Source organism: Pithys albifrons, chromosome 13, assembly GCF_047495875.1.
Source record: "Pithys albifrons albifrons isolate INPA30051 chromosome 13, PitAlb_v1, whole genome shotgun sequence".
In the NCBI taxonomy this organism is placed as follows: Eukaryota; Metazoa; Chordata; class Aves; order Passeriformes; family Thamnophilidae; genus Pithys; species Pithys albifrons.
This window is the reverse complement of record NC_092470.1, coordinates 12329779-12356837: the sequence shown is the minus strand read 5'-3', so window position 1 is coordinate 12356837 and position 27059 is coordinate 12329779. Positions and strand designations below refer to the sequence as shown.

Genomic DNA, 27059 nt, shown 5'->3' with positions numbered 1-27059 from the left:
TATATGAGGCAACTATCTCCTATGATACACACACAGGACATTTGCTGTGAGATTCCAGGGAGCATCATCTATGAGAGTGGAAAGCATAAGTGTCAAAGGTGAGCCCCTCTGGGACAAACCTGTTTACCAAAATACCCAGACTCAAACTCCGGTAAAGGGTCTAATTCTGATACTCCTCCTCTTTTATGTTTTCAATACTACTGAGACCTACTGAGGCCTACAGAGTTACTCGCAGTAAGATGTTAATTATTTTTAAAAAAGAATGGCAAAATTTGAGCCAACCCCAAAAAAAAAGACATTGAAGTATTATTCTGTTTCACTTTGTGCTTTTCATATCATACAAATAGTTAACTTGTCCCTGAAGTTCAACTGGCTTCAGACACCAAAAAAAAAAAGGAGAAAAGTAAAGGCAAAGTTAATTTGAAACTCAAGCACTTTCACACAGTCCACAATTTCCATAAAACCATCTATAAGATATTTCCACGATTTAAAAACATTGCTGCAGCATCACATATACTGCAACATGAGGATACTCTCTAAACTAAGATGTGCATCTTGATGGTTATTCCTGATAGAATGAATTGAGTAGCACTATAAAAAAATGCATATCTCACATTCTTTCCTAGCTATACCCTAATGTGTGGTATCCCTCGTGGAATTTCAATAGACTAATCTAGCACAGACTTTAAGTAGCTTTGTCAAACTGCAAACAAGTATATAGTTCAAGGTCACTGCAATATGCATGTTAATACACCAGCAGAAAACACAGACAAGGATAAATTATCATAGGATCAATTTGCAACCTACTTTTTTCTGGTGAGACATGTGCCTTAGCTTGTCCCCTCACAAGCCTGCATGTTGAACCATCTCCTGCACAGATTCCACAGTTGTCTTCCTTGGCATTGCTCCCAAGTTGTCGATCACAGCCTACTGCCTGCCAACATCAACACCACAGTCAGAAGGAGGGCAAAGCTGTAGTAGACATGCTCAGGTTTCTGGAATTTTATTTATTATGTTATCCTTTTGATTTTATGAGTTGACCTCATTCTATCAAAGAATATCTTGTTATTTAGGATTTTAGAAGCACAGTGTCGTTTCCATGATTTTAATGATGAACCACAACAACTGATATATTAAGCTATTCAAGCATAGGAAATACACAAATCCATTTCCCACTACTTATGTGAATGAATACAATTGAGCATTATTCTTCCCAACACAAGGGATAACTGTTATTTACAATTTGTTTTTCATCACCTGTTTAATTATGTCTGAGAAAGGATAAATGCAATGAAATTATCCAAGCTAAAAATTTAAAGAGCACTCAGCCTTCATCTTCATAGACAAGTTGTGGGCAGTGCTAATATTCTACTGTCTTGGCCATTAAAAAATTACCTGGCACTCGAGTAGATCTATTTGCCATTGGCATCAATACCAATCACAAATACATTTGCTAACCAGGTTTTAAAGAACTTGGATGAATCACTTCTCACTTTTGAATTTTTTGGTTTATGAATATGAGACCCGATCTATAAAACTTTCCAACGATTATTATAAAAACACCCAAACTTAAACACTGCCAAAAATTCAAAAAGCAAAGTTTTTGAAAAACTGTCAACTGAAAACTCTCCAATTTATAATGAAAACATTTTTCCAGGTTTTCACTTCTCTTCATATCAGTCTCTCCACAAGAAGCATGGGAGTGAGAATGGGAAGACATAGACAAAACTGACTAAAAGCACCTTCCTGATGAATGGAAGATAAATATTTGGCCTCACCAATTATCTCTTCACCATTTCATAGAAGAAATTTTCAGGGAGTACCAAATGCTGAGCAATATGGTAAAAAGCTCATCTCCAGCTTCAAGTTTTCTCAAGTCAGCCTATAGGCCTCTTATATCCACATACTCCTGAGAAGGGCAGCTAATTTGTCATGGATGTGTATATTTAACCAAACTCCAAACTGACAAATGGAGAGAAAGCACTCTGGAAACTCACAGTTAAAAGCAGTGCTAGAATTCCGAAACTGGCCAGCACACACCTCTTCCTATATAAAAATGCTTGAAAGGGACAGTCTGAGCTGCCAAGATCCACTGCCTGTGTGCTGTGCCAGAACTGACACATGAACCCCTTGGAGAGGTGAGCAGCAAGTCCACAGGGAAGAGGCAAGGGTGGGTGCTCCAGTCTGAGCTACCCACACACACAGACACAACTCACACACATCCACTGCCAGACACGGAGAAATGTAATGTCACAGTTTCATGTGTCTGTAGAAAAGGAAACAAAGCAGCCCCACCTCGCCCTTCTCCCCCTTTCCCTTATTTTCCCAATTCCCTACATCCTGCATTCCCTTTAGAGGATGGCATTGAGAAGGACAGTTTATGGTACTTCATTTCAGAGACATCGCTTCACTAAGGACTTCAGATTTACCACAGGAATCTACATTAGCAGCAGGAAATTAATTTATTCCTGCAAATTAAAGGAATCTTCCACCCAAGTAGCCCAGCAAAGAATTCATTTTAAATAGAAATAAGCAGCTTAACACTAACAGTAAATAATTTCAGTTAAGTTTTAACAAAAAACTTAGTTGAAAAAATGAAGTAAATTAACATAGGTGTGTGAATTCAGACCATCTCCGCACAGGTGCTTATTTACCACATAGAAGCTACCTGGGAACACTGTACTCTTTGATAAAAGATTAAAATATTTTCACTTGAAGTTGTTACCATTACCCCTCAGGTCATCACTGACATCCAGAAAATTACAAAAGGATAAGTTTGCAAACAAATGACTATAAACAAGTCTGTCTTCCCATTTTATCCCCAATTAGCATTGAGAAATGAATGGAAATACCGTTTCAGAAACAGAAACTGCTGGGCCACTGTGTCACTGTCATCCCAAAGCAGATGATATTTCCAGGGATACAATAACACAGTGCTTGACACACTGGCCTCAGCACTGATAACTCTCTCGGTTCCCACCTCCTCATCAGCACTGATAACTCTCTCGGTTCCCACCTCCTCATCAGACTTTCTTTTTGACCTTTGAAAACTTCCTGTGCTTTTCCATTCCAGCCTGTGAAAGGGGTGTAACTGCAGAGCCTCATCTCACAGGGACGTTGCAGGAATAAATCTCCTAAGGTTTCTGAAACATTCAGATGTGCAATGATGGGGACCACACTAGGGGTTTGGAGAAACTCTGTTTCTCTTGGGTAGACTTTTGAAGTAGTCACTGCTCTCAACTGCTCCTCCTGCCCTTGTTCACACAAAGATACTACTGGCACATGGAGGTGAAATGTTAAATTACTGCAGGTGTATTATTTCCCCAGATTTCTCAAACACAATTCCATTTCATACTATAATATCATTTTCTAAATATTAAATCCCTGTTTCTTCACTCGTCAGTTAATTTCAAAGGAAGAATTAAGCTGCACCTTGTGATACTCTGTGTGAAGAAGTGCTACCTTTGTTAGTTTAAGCTGTTGCATATTTGTGGGCTACAGATCCTGCAAGTCTTTGTTGGGAGGAGGGCACTGAGCAAGCAGAGCTCTTGTAAGACCAGCCCATTAGAGCCAACATGATAATAACAAACATCCACACTGAGCTCTTACACAACTTACACACAGTCCCTGGGAAAACAAACTCTCGTTGCATGGAACAAAAACTGCACAACTGTGCAAACACAAGGCACCATTGTGTCCAACATGGAATGTAAGAAAAAAGGTAATCAGCACAGCAGCATATTTTAGAGGACTGTTTCATAAAGTATGATTGCTTACTTTTTAATAATACGCAAATGCCATAGAAATACAACAGGAGTGCTAACTGCAAGGGCCTTGGACGTGGGAAAAGCTTTACAGCTCCCCTACCAGCAAAGGTGGTGTGTTCAGCAAGATGCATCCACCCTACATGGACTTTCTTCCCAGACCATGTTTACATCAGCTGTGTGAATATGAGTATCAAGGAATGATAACCTGGAACACAATGTAGAAAATAACTCAAATTATCACAATTTTGATCTGAAGTGAGCACAGAATTCCCAATTTTCTTTAACTTGAAGCACCCAAAAATTCTGCAGATTTCCATGAGACAAGCCTAAATTTAGAGCTAGTACAAAAATGGTGTGAACAGTAGGATGGGGTGTATTTCAAACCTGAGTGTCTAGAGTTGGCCATTTTTTATCTGTTTGAAAATGCTTGATAGGGTATTTCTCAGATAAGAGGGACAGCCACAGATCTCACCAAAACAGGAGGAATATGCAAAGGTATAGCTTTGGAACCTGGACCTCAGACACATATGGTATTGTAACACCAAATATTAGGAATTTAAGATATTAATACTTTAGCCAACAACTACTGGAAAAACATAGTGCTTGATGAAACACTTTGAAGACAGAACATTCATATTTGAAAGCAAATCTGCAACAAGGACAAAAAAATGATAAATGGCAACAGCCTTCCTCTGCTCACACCCCACCTCAGCCAGCCAAAGAGGTTGATGATTTTTACAATTAAGCATTTGTTAGGGTTAATTTACCCCACATTGCTCGCTGTTTACAGAGCAAAGCGATCAACTATAAATGTTACAGGCAGATTGGGAAAACATCTGCAGGTTTTCAGGGCATAGTCAGAAATATTAGGTGATTTTAACATAGGCTGAATAATGAAACAAGTGATAATACAAACTGTGTAACGGAAGGATTGGGACCTTGTGAATTTAAGAAATCTGTAGTTATAAATACCATCATTCCAAAAAATGATACAGGTATTGCAATGACTGGGTTCTGAGCTCCTCAGACAGCAGAGAGAATATTGACCAATATGTAACAAAAAAAATACTAAGTAGAATTTAATATATAAAAAGCACTGAGGAAATGGGCACTTTGTGCATATAAAAAATTGTCCATGATGGGGTATTTACACATTGGGGTATGACAAGATTATTTTCAGAAACAGGTCTCTGATCCACTACTGGTTTTGGATAGAACCTGAGCATGTCATTTGTCTATGTTCTTATAAAGGGAAAAAAAGTAAGAAGAAGAACACTGTTTTCTCACAAGCAGCTTGGAGAGAAAGCATCTGGTTAAGCAGCAAACAGAATGCACATCTGCTTCAACAAACTTCTAAACTACAGCATGGCAGTGCTATTGTGAAAGACAATACTAAAGGGTGTTGAATGCAGCATGCTTAGAATAGTTCATGTAGGTTCAGAAAGGCAAAGGAAGAGCAAAAGGTCAGGGTATAAAACACAGTAATAGAGATGAAAGAGAAGAATGAAATTGCTGCTGATATGGTAGAAGCAACTATGGAACGTTACAAATATTTTTGCAATTATGAATCCAAAAAATCACTCAGAAGCTCCCACAGCTGTTTCTTTAGATCACAGTCACTCAGTAGGGTCCCAGTTGAGGAACTGGGCTTAAACAAAGAAATTAATGTAGTATGTTCATTTCAATGGTGAAGGTCCAAGTATAACCTGTTAAATTAAAGGATCTTCCTTTCCTAAGATGTTTATAATTAACTATGATGAGAAAATGGACAGAACTAAAGGTGACAGAACTTTAACTATGATGCCAATGTGGTAAAAAAGCACCATAGTGAAAAGCACAGCAAATCCCAGCCCTCCCTTCAGAGACTTCTCTGAACAGAGATAAGTACCAACACGGACCAGAACAGCTAATGCAGAGCCCAATGCAGGAAGGATCAGGTTTTAAAATCTCAGCTTTTTGTTGTTACACTATTGCTTTAGCCCTCCTGAACTGTGTTATTACCTCCACTGACCACTCACCTCCAGCTTACAGGTGTTCCCAAAAAAAGCACAGTACCATCTTCTTGTGGAACTCATTCCACAGAAGTGAGTTGTTAATTATAAAAATGTTACATTTCAATTATTAAAAAATGTTTCTGGGATGCTCATGATGCAAGATTATATACTTCAAATAAAGAAACAGAAGATACACCTACCCTTTACAAAATAAAAATACTTGTCTGAAACATCAGTACATCTGTGCCTAACAAGCACCATCTAAGTGTTAAGTGTCACTATTACTATCCAAAGAAATTATATTCAGCAATATAGATAATTATATACAATATTTCTCCTAAGAAATGGGTTCCCCCTTCTAGGGTCCTCTGGAGCCAAAGGCTCAGGTACAGCCAGAAAAAACAAACGTGCTGAGTTCTCCTAATAGAAGTGGCCACAAAAGAATAAATCACTGCTATTTTTATTTGTGACAGATACATAAATTCTATGAAACATTAAAACTGAAGCTGCATCAGTGCCATTATTTCTCTACCTACTGTGCCTTGGACTAAGCTGTTAAGCAGACACACTACTTGTATATTCAGAAATTCCTATGTTAAATAATTTATTAAATAATATTAATAAATTTGTTATTGATACAGACTCATTTATCAGTGATTCCATTAAAATGCTAAGTTAAGCTAAGTTGTGCAGTGTTCTGTGTTTACTTGAGGGACTGGCAGCTCAGTGTCAGGGAGTGATGCCCTTCCTTAATCTGATTTGGTTTAATAAAATGAAAACAGAAAATAAATGCAACAACATCTCAATCTGAAATAATTACCATCCTTCTAGAGCTGCTGAGCAAAGTCCCCAGTGCTCAGGCAGACCCAGCTGCTCTGGGTGCAGTTACATTAGTGCTTCCCCTGGCCTGGCCATTCCAAAGGGTGCCCAACCACGAGCACTCATGGAACAGGCTGCAAGGGGGATTTTAACTCAGACATAGATGGCATTCACTGACATTCAGCTGCAGCAGAAAACACAGTAAATCATTTATGGGAAGTGCCCAATGTGCTTTAAATGTTGAAGAAATACTGTATTTCTGCTGAGCAAGGCACTACCCTGCAGAATGCACCAATGAAGATGATAATTACACTCCTTCACAAGAATGTGATGGAGTTGTTCTACAGGAGACCCTTTCCCTCAAGGGCTGAACAGTCTGTAATTATCCCAGTACATGTTGCCAGTGGTTTTTGTTTTAAAATTGGCAGCAGATCTGTTAGAGCAACACCTCAGTACAGGAACCCTGTGCTGAAGGGTGGCAAAGGTTTTGTGGCCAATGTGCAACTGAGTTTCCAGTGCCTCTAAAATTTACACAAGATGTACCCTATTACACCAAACAGATCCAGTGGAGTGATGAGTGCCCTGCCACCAGGATAGCAGTATTTGGGCTTTTATAACCCAATTATTTATTTCAGCCTTACAAGAGATGAGAACTAAGACAAAAATGGAACAAAACCATCTACATACTTTCAAAGGTTATCAGCATTGCACAAAATATAAGATAACCTCAGAATTACTTCTGGCAAAAATACCTTCTCCAAGTCTTGTGACTTGACTAAGAATCAACACATGTTTTATTTCAAAACTTACTAGTAAAAGCAGAAAACAGTAAAAAACACTTACATGCTCAAAAAGATAAATCTCCATTGCAGTTTATTAGAATCACTCAATAGGGAAAATTAAAATCCACTGAGTCTTGCTCAGAGAAAAGGGATTTCTATTTCCAAAAACACAGACACATTGCAAAGTCCAAAAGTCAGAGAAATTAAGGTTGTGTTTTACAGCACAGTTGCATGTGCTATCACAGTACAGATCCCACTGCATCAGTGTCAGCTGTTTGCTGCATTTTTGCCTGCTCTGCTTGTGTTAGCACAGAATCGCAGCACAGGAAGATGTCAGGAATGGCTGTACCTGCTCAACAAATAATTAATTTTAAATATGGCTATGGGAATTAATGGCAATAAAACCATGAGGAAAAAACATATCATGTGAAAATCCTGCTCTTAGTCAATATTTTCGATGTATCTCTGCCCTGCTGTAAAACCTTGCTGCCATTCCAAGCCCATTTATTCATTTACTTTGCAATCTCTACTCACATCCTTCGCTTTGTGATAACTTCAGCTTGCACTTTCTTTCTACACAAAATAAATGTGTCCCCAGAGAGAATATAAAGAAAAAACTCCCACTGTCTCTTGCCCATGCTCGTCACCCACAAGTAATTGATTCTGACAAGCAGAGGGAGAGATACCAGAGCATCCCTCCAATTAAGCAAGTAACTTTTTTCTTTTTTTTATAATTTACTTTTAAAAGTACTGTGGAACCTTAGCTTTCAAGAACTCCTTTCAAACCCTGGTTTATTCTCACTGAAGATTTATCTCAGTCTGAGTCATGATTTTGTCCTCACATGGTCCTGTCTCATAACTCTTCAGTTATGTCTGAGCTAACAAAGGCCTGATTGTAGCAGAGAGTTCTCTCATCTCTGGAATCAAACCAGCACACGGCAGAATTGGCCCAGACAAGCTGCCGCAGCTTCAGCATGTGTTAATATCAGAATAAAGCCCCTTCAGGGACCCCGTGTATGTACTGGGGACCAACAGCGAGTCCCAGCTCATCTCCCCACAGCAGCTGAAGCCACAGTCCCAGTTGCCAAGATGAACGAGCAGTAGCAGTGGTGGGAGTAAGAAAACCCTCTGGGTAAGAATTTTCAGTTGCTCAGAGATAAGAAATCAGGAAGTAAAATGTCAAAATGCAAACCCCAGAACAGAGGCATAAAGGAAGTCAGAATGATGGGCACGAGGAGACATCCATGATGTTCAAATCCCTCAGCCATCCACAGAGAGGAAAAGAATGTAATGTAATAAAAGAAAAACCAAACCAGAAAATAAAAAAATACAGCGCATAAAATTCACTGCATACTAAAGGGCTCCTAAAAGACTTTCCACATATTTCTGCTAACATTTTATATCTGAAGGCAAAAGGCTAAGGAGTGTTCCACAGCTCTGTAAATCCACTTCCATCAAATAAAACAGTGTTTCCAAAACCTTTAACTCTTACTACAGGATCTGTCACATGCTAGAGGAGCTAAGAGATTACGGGACCACCCGGGAAGAGCAAGTCCCCTTTCCCACATGGTCTCCATTTTATAAAACGCACATACACAGTGAGAGGACAGGATACAAACTCCCATTGGGCCTCTTGTTTGTGAGAATGCTTTTGAAAACAGAAACAATACATGGAATCAGATCACGTTGCTCCTTTTCTGGCTGGGTCCAGCAAAGTCTGCCTTGCTTAGTGAAGTTACCACTGGGGATTTGAAGGTTGCTAAGGCTCTAGTTCAAGATGACACCCAAATCAGGAGTTTTCCTGCTATCACTGCTCACATGATTTAAGACCTTGGTAGGCTGGGAAGTAAAGTCACATTTGTACAAAGCTCACTTAAACAAAACAAAGCTTGGCAGAGAGAAGCACTTATACAAAGAGAAATACAGATAAGAAACGAGATCAGAAAAAATTCACTACTCATCTGACAAGAAAGGATAAACCTACACAGTAAGAAATCTCTACAGGGAGTACTTCTCCTTAAGAAACAGTAGGAGAGTGAATAACACAAAAACTGAAAAGAAACATCAGTTTCTAGCAGCACTGGGCAGCTACAAAATACAAACAAGTGATTCTAAAAGACCACTTCAGTGTCTGAGAGTATCCCACTGCAGTAAAAGCTGCCACGACATCACTGCAAGGGAACCACTATACCAAGGTGGACAGTGACACTAAAAAGGGGGTAAGTGCAGTCCTTTGAAGGGCAACTCCATGAGCTGCTGCCTTGGGCAGTGCCAAGGGCTTCTGCCAGGGGAGGAAACCAACCCACCCAGGCTCCAGGGAGTCACGTTAACAGGGCACGTAGGATGTGGTAACCCCTACTCAGCTCAGTCCCATCCTACAGGGGGACTTCTGGAGAGCCACCAACATCTCCCAGCTGAACTGCAGCTGGAGCTCCCTGCTGTCCCCAGTTTTATGACCTATGTCCCATGTGTGCGGCCATGTGAAGAGTTTTGCATGGAGCTTTGAGAGCCAGAAGGTTTTGCTGGATCTACATGAGTAACTCCCACAGTCTTTCTGGAGAGGGTCCAGCCTCCCAGCTCTGGTGCAGTAATACACAGAGAGAGTACAGGTATGTGCTAAGGATTCCTCCATGCTCCAAAATGTACTTCACTCTGTGCATTTGCTCATTAGTGGTACCCAAGAAAGAATGCCAGGTTCTATGTTAAGGCCAGCTTGCCACAGAGCTACCTTAAAATCAATTCTTCCTATGAATCACTCAAAGTTTAAAAGCTAAAAAGAAGAAAAAGGTAACACAGACATTTTTTTCTCCTTTTTAAATATTAAAAAACAATCATAAATGTTCATTTGGGGAAAAAAGTGGGTTTTTAACAGCTATTCAAAAATTAACTACTCAGACTGACATGTTAGAAACACAGCTTCGTGTCTGCAGTAACACTGGATGGAAAGGGAACATTCCTTTCTAAGTCTCTGCACACCAAACCTCTTGTGCATCTTGGGCAGTCCTTAAACATATTTACAGGCAAGAAAATGTATCTACGGGAACCAAAAGCACACGAAACACCTTAAATGAGCACTTTGAGAAAGCAACTCACAAAATAAAAGGAGTTAAGATTTAGAAGAAATTAGTAATCTGCTATAATTTTAGTGTTTAAAGCATGAGCAAAGCTCATTAAAAAAAAAAAAGTGTAACAGTCTTCCAAGAGCTTACAGAAACTGTTTTCAATGAAAACTCTGACAGATATTTACATCAAGCGTACGAGTTCTTTGGTGGTGAGAGATCCCCACTCGCCATATGATGACATGTGACAGAAGAGAACTAGCATGGCAGAAGTTGATGGCACTCCACTTGACATGTGGGATGTGTTTTGATGTCAGTTAAATTTATGCCATATGCTGCAAAGCACAGAGTAGTGTCTGCCTTTTTTGGAACACAAGCAACTCGCTGACACTAAATGGAAAGTTCACTGCAGGATTTACATCATCTTTGACCTAATTGTGACAGCCTAGGACAGAACTACTCAGGCTGCTCCTTAGGACTCCAGATTTTTGGGGTGATGCGTGTATTTGTTGTCCAAACACATTACTCCATATTAGGAAAATTATCACTGTAACCATTTCAGGTACTGGCATGAGTAATACCCCATTTTGCATTCTGGTAGAAAAAAGCAGGTCTGCAGGAATTAAAACCAAAACCCAAGGAGAGGCAGGGCCCCAAAGCAGGAGGAGTAAATGGGTAAATGTTGCCCACACATGTGTCTGACATGCAGATGTTTCTAGATGCCTCCACCCACATCCAGATGGGCACAGCAGGAACATATTATATGAAAAACTGTTTGGGGAGTTGTGCAGAAACTAGAAAAGCTATCAGAAGTTAAGTGTGAAAATCCTCCTGGCAGTGCAGTTCGGACCTGTCCCCATTTAACACAACAGCCCCAGGTAAGTGTTGGTAACTGAAGCAGGGCAGTAGCAGACTCAAATATGATCAAATGGTTTGGCTGAGTTAAGTCCCAAGCAACCTCAAAATGTCTTATTAACTTTCCCAATAAACTCTTCCCTGATCCACCATCTTTAGATTTCACTTCTTGCAAAGCCTCACACCTCCTGTCCAGAGAGCAGCTTTGTCATGTCACAATTTTCTTTGACAGCTTATTTAGTTTGATTTTGCTTGATAAGGGAAGTGCAAAGAATCGCAACTGAAGCTGGACAGCAGGAAATCACCATGCCTGTAAATTCATGTGCCGGCAAGGTGAGAGGCTGAATAAGAGGTAGAATTAGTGATGCAGCCCCACCTCACTGAGAACCAGAACACAGTCCAAAATTAAATCATGTTGAGGAGGAGGGGAGGTCAAGTCAACTTTGAGACAATAAATGAGCAAAACCAGCACCAGTCTCCTTATAGCAATTCTTTGGTGCTCCCAGGCATAAAAGTGAAGATACCCACACCAGCAGTATGATGTGCTCATTTACATGAGTTAACTGTAAAAACACTTGCCAAGTTATTTGCAGACTGTGCCAATTATATGTCAGGATCCAGGAGACGGATCTTACAGCAACAATTGTGAAGAATCAGGACTTGCTGTCTCTCTTTTAACGGCAGTTAACTAAATAACTGTATTCTTCCAGAAAAGATTAAATGTCAATTTGTTTTCTCTTCCTGCTCAAACAGGAGTAGCACAAAGCTCTGTGTCAGATTCTGAGCAAGTCCCCACCTCCCACAGGCCCTTTCACAAGTGAGAAACCTTTCACTCCCCTGACCCCAAAAAGTTTGCAAAGAGAAACAGGTTATTCAAACGACCTTTCATTTCAATTCACCAAATTTGAATTCAATTTTTTACCTCAATTAAATTATCCAACACTAAATTATCAAATACTTACTTTAAAAAGCATAAAGTTTCAATTTGTGCAAAAATACCTCAGAAATAGCCAGTGACGTAAAGAAAGTAGAGTGAAAACACCTAACTGGTTATGAGTTTAAATGATAAATTAATTGTCTAAGTCACAGAACAGGACACATTCCAAACATCTTTCTTGGGTTTTTTTTTCCCCCTGGAAGAGGTTATCTAACATTGAAAAATAGTTTTGTGAAATTAGAAGAAAAAATGAAAAAAAAAAATTGGGAGATGGAAAAAAGAAATTGATTCTCATCAACAGTGTAAGTGTTTCAGTTCCTGCTTCTGGAATGATTAATTCCTTCCTCTAATACTTTTTTTATTCTAAAAATGGATTATTTAAATTTTCAAACATTTGATATCAGATACACACACAAATACTACAAAATGCTAAGAAGAGACATCAAAGGTAGCCTGTTTAAAAATATCTCTCAACAAAATTGGATCCACTCGGGGCACAGTGAATTTTATGCCCTGTGTGAATGATGGTGGGTGTCTGAAGTCACTGTGGGAGGCACTGGGTAACCCACAGCACTCTGAGTAGCAGCCTCATGAGCCTTTGAAAATCCCTGAGCTCCGGCAGATGCAGCAAGGCACTTGTGTGCAATGGGCACAGACAGCAAAGCCTGCTCTGGGTGTACCAAAAAAGGGCTGTGACATCCCCCTGGGTGACAGCTTCTATGGGGAGAGGAGGCATCACTAAGAACATTGCAAAAGAAATACACCGTTTAAAAGTGTTCCCAATAGATATATCCTATTTTAAAGTACTGTTGATGAATGCAGTTGCCCTGGAAGGAATTTTTCTGCTCCAGAGGCAGCAGATGCACCGTGTGTTGACAGGACTGATATTGGAACTGCAGTGCACATGGAAGTCACATAAAACCCACAGCAAGGCCCAGATCATATATTAATGTTGCTATAATCCATGCATCACTCTTCTGCCAAATGTGTCAAATTTTCCCCTATAACAGAGCTATTTTGCTCCTTGGGCCATATCCTGCATTTTTGAGCTGCACACATTTTAGAAATTTAACAGAGCAACAACCACTTGCAGAGAAAGAAAACTAATTGCAATAACATATCCATTCTCTATAAATTGTTCCATTCATAAAACAAGACTGCAATGTTGCTTTGCTAATGAGACATGGGCAAAGCTGGCAAGCCTCAAATACTGTAACTCTTTGCTTTCACACCAACTGTGTAAAGTCAATAACATAGATCTAGTAAAGTAATAAACATATCCAGAAATACAGATTCCCAGTAAAAAGATCCTGAATCAATTAATTCAATTACAACATATCCTCAGTCACACATACAAGAATGGACACTCACACCTGCCAGTCTGGGCTGGATCCCATAAAACATCCAATTTACTCTTTAACAGAGTTCACATAAGACTCAGAAGGAATTAAATCAAATGGAAAATTATTCAATTCCATCACACCCTGACAGACATACTAAGTTAGAAAGCTATAGCCACAATAAATAATTTAATTAATTTTACATGCATAAATAACAGAGTGAATGAATTTTACTGACCTTTTATTTATATATAAAATATCCATGGCTAAAGCAATACTGTGTGCAGGAAAAGGTAAGCTATGCACAATCTCTTTGGCAGTTCTTGCAGATACATCTAAATTAAACTGATACATAAAAGATGCAACATAATCCCAAAGCACCCACTCACGACCAAAGGTCACATTTAGATTTACACCATGAACATACCTGGCATATTCCACTGATGCACATATCCAAGGATTCAATATTGCATCGAGTACCATCCAGCACTTTTGGGGCAAGCTCCACAACCAGGTTCTTTCCCAGGGCTTGACATTTCAGGGCACATGGTGCAGTGGGATCATTATACACAGGGAGCCACTCATAGAAGTGTCCCTGGTATTTGACATCATTGTAGGCTGAGCACTGTTGTGCTCGAAAGTCACCAACATCTGAAGGGCAGTCCTGAAAACAAACCAAAAGAAAGACTTTTTTTTTTTTTTAAAAAGGCAGTGTTTTGCATTTGCAGTGGAGTTCTCTGATGAATTACACAGAAGCCACTCAGGCAGGCTTGGTTCAAGAACTGACCTGCTATGACAAATATGCCACATTGTGAAGTTCTTAATCCATTACTTGCAGTGCAAGTACAGACTATGACACATATTCCAGTAATAACATCATACCTAATATGAGAGGATAATTCAAAATGCTAATTTTTATGTAGCATAATTAAAGTCTTGTTCTGTAGCAAGAATTAGCTTCTAAAGGAATCTATGAATTTTAAGTGACTGTAGTACCATGTCTCATATTCATTATTTCTTTTTTCAATAGGTTTTCCTACTACAGGATTTCTGAGGGGTCTATGCTTGTTCATCAATGCATATGTCAGAATAATGAGACAATAATGCTACTTATAAAGAAAGAAAGAAAAATTTGTCTAATTAATTTTTCAGTATTGCTTGGAAAGGGGACAAAAGTATTAGGAGAAGATACCAGTGCTGGAGAACATGCAAGTTTTCAGGCTGGTGAGCCAAAGGCAGTTTCCCAGGTGGGAGCCTCTGAGATAAGAAAGGACCTTTCAGTGCTTAGTCCTTTAGTCTAACTACAAAACACATGGAAGCAGTAAGGCTTACTTTGTTGAAATAAAGTATCCTTCAAAGTGGTAACTATTGATTATAAACTTCCAGTTCTATAGAGACAGTTCCAAACCTTTTCCCACACTGCCCCTCAGCACACACAGCTGAAAGACCAAATATGAGAACTGTTTGAAATAAAATGTTCTAAAATATTTTTTCTACATAAAGCATTGCACCCAAACAATGATGTTAATATTAAACTATGGTGACAGGAATGGAGATGAAAATGGATTGATTTGAAAATAACTTTGGTAAAGTACTGGCAAAGGAGTTAGTGTGTCAAACAATTCCTCACTACAGACTTCATCTGAAAGGATGTCCAGTGTCAAAGAGTCCACACTCCAGACTGAAAGAATATTCTTCCAAAAATTCCAACTGCACATATAAGCCAGATGTGAGGCTGATTTTAACAGAGTTTTGTTTTCATTGGATGGAAGACTGAAAGATTGTGATGTGTAAGCCGAACTCATGGAACTTATTAGTGAGTATTAGTTAACAATACTGATCCCAAACACAGCTTCACCCTTATCAGTGAACTGAACCTCCCCTGGAAAAAAGCTAATGAAAAAGTAAGTGCATTACACAGGACTGGAGGTTAAAACATACAGGAGAAAGGTTTGGATTTCAGTCCAGTGCCCCCAACAATATTGCCCTGATACTTACAAAAAAAGTAACCTAGAATTGTCTCTCATTTGTTTGCAGTCTATATAAAATACCTTCAAAAAGTCAGTATTCTGTCAGTATTTTGTAACCAAGCACTGAACAATTCACTGAGCTTTCCCAGCAACACTTTTCAATTCTGTCTAGTGCTACATCTTACAGAGAGAATAACTCAGAATGACACTAATAAATTTTGTATCATTTTTAACCTAGGATAATGCTAGCTCAAGCCATATTTTCTGAAACTATGCAATGACGGAATAAGACACAAAGAAATTACAGTTACTGTAATTCTTTGACTGTTTTAGCTCTGCAAAATCCCACAAGAGAGAGCTTCTAAAAACATCAAGCAAATACTGTAAAAGCCACACATATTTACTGTGGTGTCACTCCCAAGAAATTCACCGAATTTGCACTGGTGTAAATAAGAGCAGAATTTGACTCTGACTTATCTGTCACCTCTCATTTTCCACAATAGCAAGTCTAAAAAGCAGAAAGGACTTCAGAGTTCATATGGATACCATATGGTTCCCTTGCACCGATGTAAAAAGAGGAGTAGCTAAGGACAAAAACAATAAATGGAAGTTAGATTCAGGTGAAGTTAGTAGCAATATTTCAGAATAGTGCAATTCAGCCATGCACAGATCCATTTTCATCACAAAGAATTAAAGAGTGATCTGTAAAACAGGCAGAGTGATGGCCTTAGCTGAGCCTTGACAGGCTGTTGTTACAATCCATTATCACTGGCTGTTGATGCAATGACAGGACACAAACACCACAATGTCAGGATGTCAATCCATGGGTACTGTATGTTTCTCATTGATTCAACACAATGCAGCTCCGTCCTTGCACTTGCTTCCTGGTTGCTTGGGAGCAAGGGAATTCTCATCTCCCTATTCTCTTTTGGCATCTTAAAAGAACCCAAAGAGATTCTAGCAGCTCAATTTTCATGCCAGCTCCACCTGCTTTATGTTTGAGCTCTGTTCAAAAGCAGGAGCATGGAAAGAGCATCACAGGCTGAAAGGGCTGAAATTATTATCATTTGCATTATATCAGAATTTGGATGGCAACCAAGTTCAGATCCCACTCTTCCTGGGAACAATAAATATTTGTATAAAGAAAGGATTTTTAAAACAACTAAGCACAGAAAGAAATGTAATCAAGCCAACAAGGAGACTTGCAAACATCAGTTTAATTCCATTAGGGTGGGTCAGAAAAGTGAGAGGGTGTTAAAAAAATAGAAAGGAAAAGGCACAGGGAAAATGTGAGAGGTAGGTAAGGGTGAAACCTGTTTGAGAAGTGGGCAAGGTTGTGCTGTCAGACAATGAGACATGGGCCCCTAGCTCATCCTGTTTGTGTGTCTCCTTGGGTTTAATCTATTTCAGACGTCAAATTGTTCCACCATTCCCTCTTTCCTCTCAATATTCCACATTTTTTCTCATTTGTTAAATATATTTGCTACTGGATTCAGGATTTTTCACATTTCTTAATTTCAGCAATAGCTTTAGTCTTACACTCAAGACACTGAACTACGGCCAGGCCATTTGCAGGTTCATACCCTACATAAGGAGCTGAAGACATATCTAAGACATGAAAATGTTGGCAAAAATAATCATATCCAGACCTTGCAGTGGAATGAAGAGTATTTATGACATGACTTATGAACACATTAGACAGATCTGAAAATGATGCTTCAGACATGACTACCATGCAGATTAAAACCACATATATATATATTCCCATTCTTTTTGTGATAGATGATCAAAATCTACTGCATTCAAGGGCTGCCTTCTTATGAGATGTATCTGAGTTCTGGCAGTGAGCACGCTCAGCCTTTGAAAACAAAGCTAACCTGGGAAATGTGTATCTTTGTAGGCAACGTTCATGTACAAAATATGAAGGTTGCATCAGACCCTGTGACTCTTGCCAACAAACACTCCACTGAAAAAAGCACAAAAGAGAAGGCAAGAAAATTCCCAGTAAAAATGATGACACCAAAGAAAGTCTAGCCCTTTGTCTAGTTTTATTCTTTGAATCTCATTTTGTTGAAACCCAGCCAAAACTTATGAAGTCATTGTTTTGTTTTCTTTTTGAAATTAGCTTCAGGTTCTGTGTTTTTCCTACACAATTTTCAGGTCACTTCTAAGTAAAATCAAGATACCTGAGCTAGAAACCACCCCTGCCAAGGGAGCCATACGGTGCATCGGCATTATAAATATAAAATAAACAAATGAATAGATTAGAAACTATGTAACTCCAGGTGAAATATTATAGTCTGAAACAGACACAGTTCAGCCAAGTTTTTCTGAATGGGGTAAGTTAACTGGTTAGGTGGATGTTGGGACAATTATATGTTGAACAAGTGTGAGCATTATCTGCATATAATAAATGTTTATAATGGAATTAAACGTGGGGATAACTTTTACAAAGTAGTGTATTTTCTTACTGTAGAGGAATCACTCTGGCAAGTGTGTAAGTGACTTTCTGGCACATAAGAATGTGAAATTTATGGGGAAATGGCCCAAATAACTTGTTCTATGAATAGGACCCTAAAGGATTAACTTAAACACTTCCACATAGCACACATCATAGCATTAGAATGTAACACTACATACAAAAATTGAGATATAAAAAAGGGGTGCAAGAAAGACTGAAAATCTCATTGAACAACATACAATGAACAGTTTATTTCTCTAAAGTTTCTATATGGAAGGCTGAAAGCATAAATTCAGTTTTAAGAAATCATGCACCTGGCATCTCAGTTATGATGGAAAGATAAGCAGGCTATGCATATGCCTTAATCTCAGCAATTATTTTGTTGCTAAGACCTTGAATTAATTTTTGATTGAAATATCACTAATATTATTCTGGAACCATGGTGGAGTTCAATGAACTTACTACTATTCTATTACAAATCCAGATGAAACCAATTTTCTGGTAAAATGATTCTTGTTCTTTTCATTAGAATGACACACATATTAAGCTGTGCTTCATTTGTACTCCCCAATATAGATGTTAGTGGTGTAATGTATCATGTAGCAAAATTACATTTGCAGACAGCTTTACACCGTGTATTTATACTGAATGTCTCGTGTGGTTACCAGTAATACCTACTAATATGGAAAGAAGCTAGTACAAACTCTTAATTTTCAAACTAAAATTTTACTCCTAAATTGAGAAGCACTCACTAGAAATAATGCTTTGGGGAAAATTATATAATTTGAAACTAAACTGGCCTAGTAGTTGGAGGTTTACATTAGGTGTAAGGTCCTGTTTCAAGGTTAAGTCAGATGTAATACGGAGTTTGAATTCAGTGACACCAATTTCAAAGATCAACTCTATTAGCAGTGGAAATCTCATTAAATCTATTTTTCTCAGGAGTTCTTCATTATCTGAGCCATAATCTAGGAAAAACCATTCCTGAGAGATTGTGACTGTATCTGAAGTAAAATAGAAACCTGATCCCTTTCAGATTTGCCCCAAAAGCAGAACTGCAAAGGCAGTTTCCTGTCTGGAAATTAACATTTGAATCATCATAAATTCAAACATATTCACGTACAAGATGCCTGCCACTTATTGCTTTAAAATGAGTCCTAAAGTTAAAAAGCAGGGTCCAGTGACTTCAGATAACGCCCTGTGAGTTCACAGAGGATATCGAAATCATTTTCTCCATGCTGAAGCATAAGGGGCATTCATTTCCATCACATTTTTACAGCATAAACCTTAAAAGAAGCATCTACAATTGTCCTTACATGTACTAAAAGCATGTATACCTGTGCTTACAGCAGAAAATATGCCCAAATTGATCTCAGCATCTTCCCTTTTCTGTACACTGGGCAGTTCTTAGTCCTCTCTTTGGAGGACCAAGGTGCACTAAGATGACTTGCCTGTCCTGTTGCAGGAAGCTGCAGTGCCCAGGATCAGAGGCAGAGGTACATCACTGCACACAGGGTGTCCAACTAGATATTTAGTCAAGCAATGTAGCAAACAGATTTTACAGTGGCAATTTGTTCATTGCTTACACCCTGACTGGCTGTGATGTATCTTATCACTCAGCTTCTAAGGATCATGGTATTTTTTGAAGGTACCATTTTTATTTATGAGCTCGGGCCACTGTGCACAAGATGTTGGGCCTTTTCCTCTGAAAGGGCAAGGGACAGGGCTTGTCTCTAGAATCTAATTTCTGCATGCATTGGGCCTGATTCATTAGTCACTTCCACTAGCTCCTGCCAGCAGAAACTTTGGCTGTGAGCTGCTGTGGTGTAAAACCCATCCAGCCCTGAGGACTGGGGTGTTAGAGCAATTCAAGGTGCAAGCAAGCCTTGTTCTCATGGAGGGTAGGAGCCAACTGGCACACCACAGCCTGTAGGTGTGGCAATCTGAAGAGTGGGAATGGTCGGTTCTCCCAGGAGATGAACTGATTCAACACACTGACTGGGCAACTTCCAGTGTTGTACTCCACAGCTGCCTGCAATCACAGGGTTGGCAATGACAGGAGTGTCACCTTCTCTGTCACCTGGATGTAACACAACCCAAAAGAAACTCAGGTCTCACTTTTTAGGGGTATTTTGGTGAAAATTGTTGGCTTTCTCCCAGAGTCAAAAGCACATTAATCAAAAATTTTAAAATTAATTATTCAAAGAAACAAAAGAGGATGGTGCATTAGTTCCATATCTACCTGCTCTCTCTTCTGAAATAGGATCATATGAATGTCATGTTGTACTGTAAGGTAAGCCATGAAAAGGGGTGACTACTGCCCATAAACCACCCTGAATGGTTGTGTTGGCATCGAAGTTCTGGTGGTCAGTGGCATCACAAATCCTGCCTGAGCTGCACACCTTGCCCAGGCCACATCTGGGCTGAGGGGCAGCAGCTGTTTAGGCAGCACAAAGCATCGCTACAGATCAGTGGATCACAAGTCATGAAGTTTGCTGTACATGACTGGTTTTCATAAAACGTCTCTGTAAAAATAAAATGTGATTGCACCACAGCAACAGCAACTGTATGATCAAAACTCAGCTTCACATTCACTCCTGGAAATTGTCTGTGCCAGTGCACCTCAGTATGATGTGCCTGCCTACAGACACAAAGATCTGGGTTCAGGTAGAGGGAATATAAGGACTAATGATCCTATTTAAGATCTGAAGGGGACCCAGGCAGGTAACCTCTTTGCTTACATGAAGGGTGCCACCATATCATTAATGATCACAAATGATCTGGAGCTCAGTTTAATGCTTCATCTAAAAGACAGCACCCCCAGGAAAAGCACTTGCTAGTTTAGGATGAGAACTGATTTGTTAATCCTGCAAAATGTTTAACTCTCCTAATAAGTGATATAAAATATTCTGAATCACAATTGGCACTGTAATTTCAAAAGAAAATGTCCATTTGGGAAGTCTAAGTTTGAGACCTTATGGTGTCATGCAGAACGAAATGTTTAAAACTGTAATAATGATGGAAAGAAAATTATGTACCATAAGGTTTTAAATAAGAAGCAGCATTTCTTAAACTTTAACACATTGTTTGAATAAGTAAGACGGGATTAAAGGTGAGACTCACATTACTACTGCAAGTTTTGTATCGAATATTCCGACCTTCACAGTTCCTAAAAAACAGAATAAAAACGGTTACACTGCATAAAAGCTAAACACAACCCTGCCTGTTCTACAGCTAGTTATTCTCTTGAAAATTAACCTTTTATTGCTACTGCTCTGCCATAATTTGGGCTTAAAATACAAAGTTTAAATAAAAAGGCAATCTGGGGATTCAGCAGGTCACACTGCTGTCTCTCTTCAGCAAAGAATGTGTGACTTTCCTTGTAAGCCCAATTTACTGCAAACCTTATGAAAAACACATTTGTTTTGTGAAAAGTATTTCACAAGGCATCTCTAAGCCGACCTATGCTGACTGCAGCAAAGTCATTTCTAATAAACAGGATGTAACCTAGAAGAAAAAGAGACCAGAATATCTAATTCATAATTTTAAATGAAGTATAATTCTCATGGACTGCACACACTTCTACTGTGCCTAATGTATGAGAGTACTGAGGTCCAGGCAACTCAGCTCCTCAGTCTGTTGCTAATGGCTGAAATAACAGGCATATAATAGAGTCATGGTTATTTATTGTGGTCTCATAAATATGGGGGTTGGGTTTCACACTTTTTTTAGGGATACTCTGCCAAACTTCTGAATAAGGGACCAGCACTTTGCAAAGTGCAAGGTATTTTTTGTCTCTAGACTGGCAAATTCAAGCTCTCAAAAGAGCTGGAAACATATTTCAAACGACTGGACAAGAAATTATAATTAGTGATGTCTATAAAATCAGGAATAGTGTTTTGGAATAATCCCTTCACACCAAAAAGACCTGCTTTACATTAAAGAATGTGCAAATATAGCTCATTATTTACAGCTCTTGGACTAAATTTTTCACTTCTTGCATGAAAATTGATGGCAAATATTAAAATTTTTTTACAATATGTGAGAGGGATTAGAAAATAGTATTTAAAAAGCTAAAAACAATGAATGCCTTGAGCAAGAATTCAACCAGCTCAGCTGAAGGTACAACCCTCCAAGCACAAGATATTACAAGTCTCAAATTTCCTATCTTTTGCAAGACTGATTGTATCACAACATGCAAGTTAAAAATGTTTATGATACACACAAATGTGAAAACTTTGTTTCACAATTGTGCACTTCCTAGAAATGGCTACAACAATCAAACATGGAAAAAAAAACTTTTAAACCATACATTTGTCAAGGTATGGAAAACACATGTTTTTCACAGGGGAACACATTAAAAATATTAATAAAACCACAGTGGAATTTATACTGCTACAATTTATTGAGCTCATTTCACAGTCCTTAACACACTGGTAGAATATTGAGGTTTCTTGCTGGAACTTTCTTTTCTCAAAGATCTTTGTGCATTTTGCCCTGAAAGAAACACGCAGTGCTTTAATCAATCACCTTTAGCTCTGTATTTCATACAGTTTGCACTTAACTAGCATATCACACTACAAGCCTTCTTTAAGAAAATCTGACCTCCTGGCTGATACTGGATTTAACTTAAAAAATCTCAGCTAAATAGAAATTTAAACATAATCAGCAGTTACAAAACGTTTAAGAATAATTCAAGGAAAACAAACAATTAAGGATGCCAGCACAGCATCTGCCTCTAAGCTGGTTGGGATCTCTTCTTGCCCAGCTACAGGCCTAGTGCATTACTCCTACTTTTAGGACTGTAGCATCAAGTCCTGCTTTAGTCCAGCTTTACTAGTGAGGTAAAAACTTTCCTCCACATCTGCTGTTCTGTTCAAGCCACACAAAGAGTTATCTATGAAAACATATGGCTAACAGGACCACTGCACAGAAAGAACAGGCAAGGAAAGATTCACAGAATCAAATAGGTTGAAAAAGATCTCTGAGATCATCAAGTCCAACCTTTGACCAAACACCTTGTCAACTAGACCATGGCACCAAGTGCCACATCCAATCTTTTCTTAAAACACCTCCAGGGACAGTGACTGCACCACCTCCCTGGGCAGCCCATTCCAATGTTTAACCAACCTTTCTGAGAAGAAATTCCTCCTAATGTCCAACTGAACTGGCCTTGGCACAGCTTGAGTCCTGTCCTTTCCTAACAGAAAACAGCATTTGACACACCTATATGAGGAGCAGGTCACTCGGCTTTCCCTACAGAGAAGACATGTAGGACCCTGCACTTGAACATTGATTCAAGCTGGTTTCTGTGCAGGCAACTGACCTTTTGCTTTATTTACAGGGACTCCCCTCTATATTTGATCACACCAAATAAATTGTTCCTGCTATCCCACAAACACATTTTATAACACATTGAAGTTCTATCAGAGTTAAAGCCCAAGCCATTAATCTATTACAAACATATATTAAAAGCAGTATTTTATAACACTTGATCTATCTGTGCACAGCACGTCGTTTCAGACACAGAAGTGATCAGCAAAGGGTTGGGAAATGTGGCAGAGCTGCAGTAGAACACAGACACACATGAGCATGTGGCTCACCTGCCATTTAAACATCTCCTCAGGGAGTAGGAGGCTCCCCCTCCACAGGTCCGTGAGCAATCACTCCAGGCCCCCCAGGCATCCCAGGAACCTTCCTTGTCTTCATCTGAGCGGGTAGTTCTGGAGTTCTAAAGGAAAACAAAAGGAAGATGGAAAGGAGAAAAACATGGTTTGGGTTTTTTTTACTGCTTGCCATTAATAGTACCAATTGCATTACATTGTTGCTTGTTTACAGTATCTAAAATTTTCTATTTTAATATATCATAATTACATAGGGAAAAAGCAGAGTCTTTGAAGATACAGTGTAGCTGATGCATTGCCTTCTGCTAAAGAACTACTAGGCCTAAACATGCTGCCATTCTGAGCATCTGTATTTCCAACACACTGTGTAGGCAGTACACAGTTGGTCCCAAGCAGGCAGACCAGGCTTCAGGTTCTGAGCAGCCTGCTGGACCTTCCAAAATCCTGCCCAATGGAATTGCGTACCCAGGACTCTCCATCTCCTCAGGGGTGTCTGCTCTCAGCAATAAGACAGAATTTAAGCCCCTTAAACCTTTTGTAAAGTGCACACCCAGAATTGCAACCAGGAAAGCAAACCAAGGATACAACCTCATTATACAAAGTGCTGTAAAGTTGAAAGAGATCACAGAAAAAGGCTTAGAGATTTTTAGGCTACAGCAATTAAACACTGATTTATGCTTAAGCTCACAGAAGCTTCAAAAGCATTCATACCAGGCACTATAAATATAAAAATGGAAGTTTTGTGACAAAGCCCAAAGTTCTGCTTGACACCATAAAAATTTCTTTTTCACTCACATTGTAGCCTGTTTAAGAAAATTGACACTTCCCAGAGAAAATTCCCAAAACATTCTAGAACATGGTAGCTTCACACAATATCTCAATACCAAAAAAGTAATATGGATCCAATTATTCAGTAACATCCTGCTTTAAGACAACAATTTTTGGTTTATGTTTTTCTTCATGAACACAACATAGAAAAAATAGATTCAGGATTTTCCCAAGATTTCTTTGAGTGCACTACAATTGCACAATGCAGCTCTTCCAGTTACATCCTACATTCATTCCTCTGTCACTGTAACCTTTAAAACTTCTCTTTTGAAAAAACAAGCACAGCTTTTTATACCAAAACATCAAGCAATGATTCTTTGAGAGGTGTCAAGCACACGATGGGCCTGTTATAAAGAAAATAAGATTTTTAGAGTCCTATATTACACCCAGCTTAAGATGAACACACTGATTTTCTCTAACCACTGTGGTGATAGTTTCCACATAAAGCTCCTGCTAGCATAAAGTAACAAGTTTTGGCATCATGAAAGTCAAATTGTGGATAAAAGTGTGGCAAAGAGTCATTTGTCTCAGGTGACAGTGAACATTGACCAATATTTACTCTGTCCCAATAGCACTGCAAATGAGAGAACATGAGAATTTAATCCAAGCTTTAATGAAACAACTATTTACTGCCAATTTTTTATTCCCATTGACTTCAGTGGTCAGCTTGTTAAAAAAAATTGCTAATTAGACAATAAGTGTCTCCATTTGAACACTGAATTGCAGAAGTTGGTCTAAATACATCAGTGGCTCCTTAACTTTCTTGTCTCATAAGTTGACCAATTTTACAAACACTTATCATAAAGCTTTAAAAGTGCACTTAGGCCAATCTCCCATTCCAAAAACGATAGAGCTCAGCTCTGCCAAGATCCCCGAGGAATTTTCACACTGGCGCTGCGTTTACTTTGTTTCAGAAGCCAACTCTGACATGTCTGACACTGAAAATGGAACAACTGCCTCCAATCTTGAACAAAAAGAGTTCAGCACTTCCCAACAAGTCACTCAGCACATGAAAATAAGTCAAGATGAACAAGAGTCACTTCTTTCAAATTTATGGGCACAAAATTAGTTTCACTTCTACAAGCCCAAGGCAAACGAGTCAGTTTTAATATGTTGAGAAATTATTAAACTTATGATATTAAAAAAGCAATACATGCCACTCTTTTTTAGAATAGCTGGTTTCTTTTGACAAAGCAGTGACAATGCCTTGAATAATCTTAACTTCATCACTGTATTGAAACCAGCCACATGGTATTAACAGACAGAATGTCATCTAAAGCCCTAAACAAAGTCCAGTTGTTCACTTCCCAAACTGCTTTGATAAAAGCCATTGTTCTGAACTGTATCTAATTAAAAAGCTGTAAATACTATGACGATCAAAGCAGAACTTTATGCCAACAAAGCCTTCTTCAGAACCATTGACTAATTCGGTGCCCACAGTGTTGATTTAAACCCCAGCTAGTTCAAACTATTTGTGCCATGGGAAAGAGTTAAAAGCAGCTTGCACTTTACTAGCAAAATAATACTGATTTACTAGCTGTCTGATTTCATAAGCTCTGCATATTACATTTGTCTACACCATGGTACCAAACTGAAGTAAAATAAAGAAAAAATCATCAACACCATGATTTAAACCAACAAAACTTTGGAAACTCATTCAGCAATTAATTTGAGAGCTAATTGCAACTGGACACAAGAGAGTATTATTGTACGTCAGGACTGCATTTGCAGCTTGCTTCTTAACTTCAGTATTTCATTGTCTTCAGTCCTAAATCTAACATGGGTCAGCAGTGAAGCTTTGAACCATATCAGAATAGTGGTTTTCCATTAGTGGTTTAACTTGCAACAGACGAAGTGCAACACGTGCATTCTGTATGTTCACTGTGAAAGCAAATACAGGCACAAACAAATGTGTGCCTGGACCTGCACATGTGCAGCCATGAGGTAACATCATGAAGCCACAAGTGCTGTAGTGAATCCAGATAAAATAACTTAAAACAGCTATAAACACAACCTCAAGGTTTGCTGCTCTTTACACAGCATTAGATGGGAAAAGGCGTCACACTTCCACCTGATCCAGCCATGCTGGTGGGAGCTGCACCACATGTAAACACAGGGTTAGATGTAAACATGAGATTCAAAGCAATAGCTAAAACCTATACAAGGTTTTCTGCAGAAACTAATCCAGTTTGTACAATAAATGTAGATCCAAAATATTTCATCCTAATCTATAATCCATTCTGAAAGCAAAAACGTTACATTACACACAGACCTGAGCAAAGATCACTTGAACCAGGGGGTAGGGGAAAACAAACTCCAAGTTTTGAAGCACTTGGTGACATAGACAGAGCCTAAAAGACTGAGATGAGAGTCTGCCAAGGTTTCCTCAAGGTCTGAGGCCTAGTAATGTGCAATCTGAGTCTCTGCTGACAACCCTTAACTGACAGAGACAGCTTTGTCCACAGAGAATTTTACTGAAGTGTGGCACTGGTAGATTTGGACAGAGGAGAGAGTGTTAGTGCCAGTTTCCCTTCTGTCCAGGGCTCTGTTTCGCTTCTGTTACATATGGGCACATACTGTAACACCAAGTTCTGCAAATTATTTGTGTGGGGGGGTTTTTAGG

The 27059-nt window shown here is 38.9% G+C and overlaps 1 protein-coding gene across 3 annotated transcripts in view; it reads right to left on the bottom strand.

Moving 5' to 3' along the window:
- Positions 1-27059, bottom strand: part of ADAMTSL3 (ADAMTS like 3) — a 172671-nt gene that overhangs the window by 71976 nt on the left and 73636 nt on the right. For all 3 annotated transcript variants that reach the window (XM_071568538.1, XM_071568539.1, XM_071568537.1), the window contains exons 4-7: positions 23588-23715; positions 21108-21153; positions 13981-14217; positions 808-934 (exon numbers count right to left, since the gene is read on the bottom strand). In XM_071568538.1, the coding sequence (XP_071424639.1) occupies positions 808-934; positions 13981-14217; positions 21108-21153; positions 23588-23715 (538 nt within the window). The remainder of the gene's footprint in view (positions 1-807; positions 935-13980; positions 14218-21107; positions 21154-23587; positions 23716-27059) is intronic.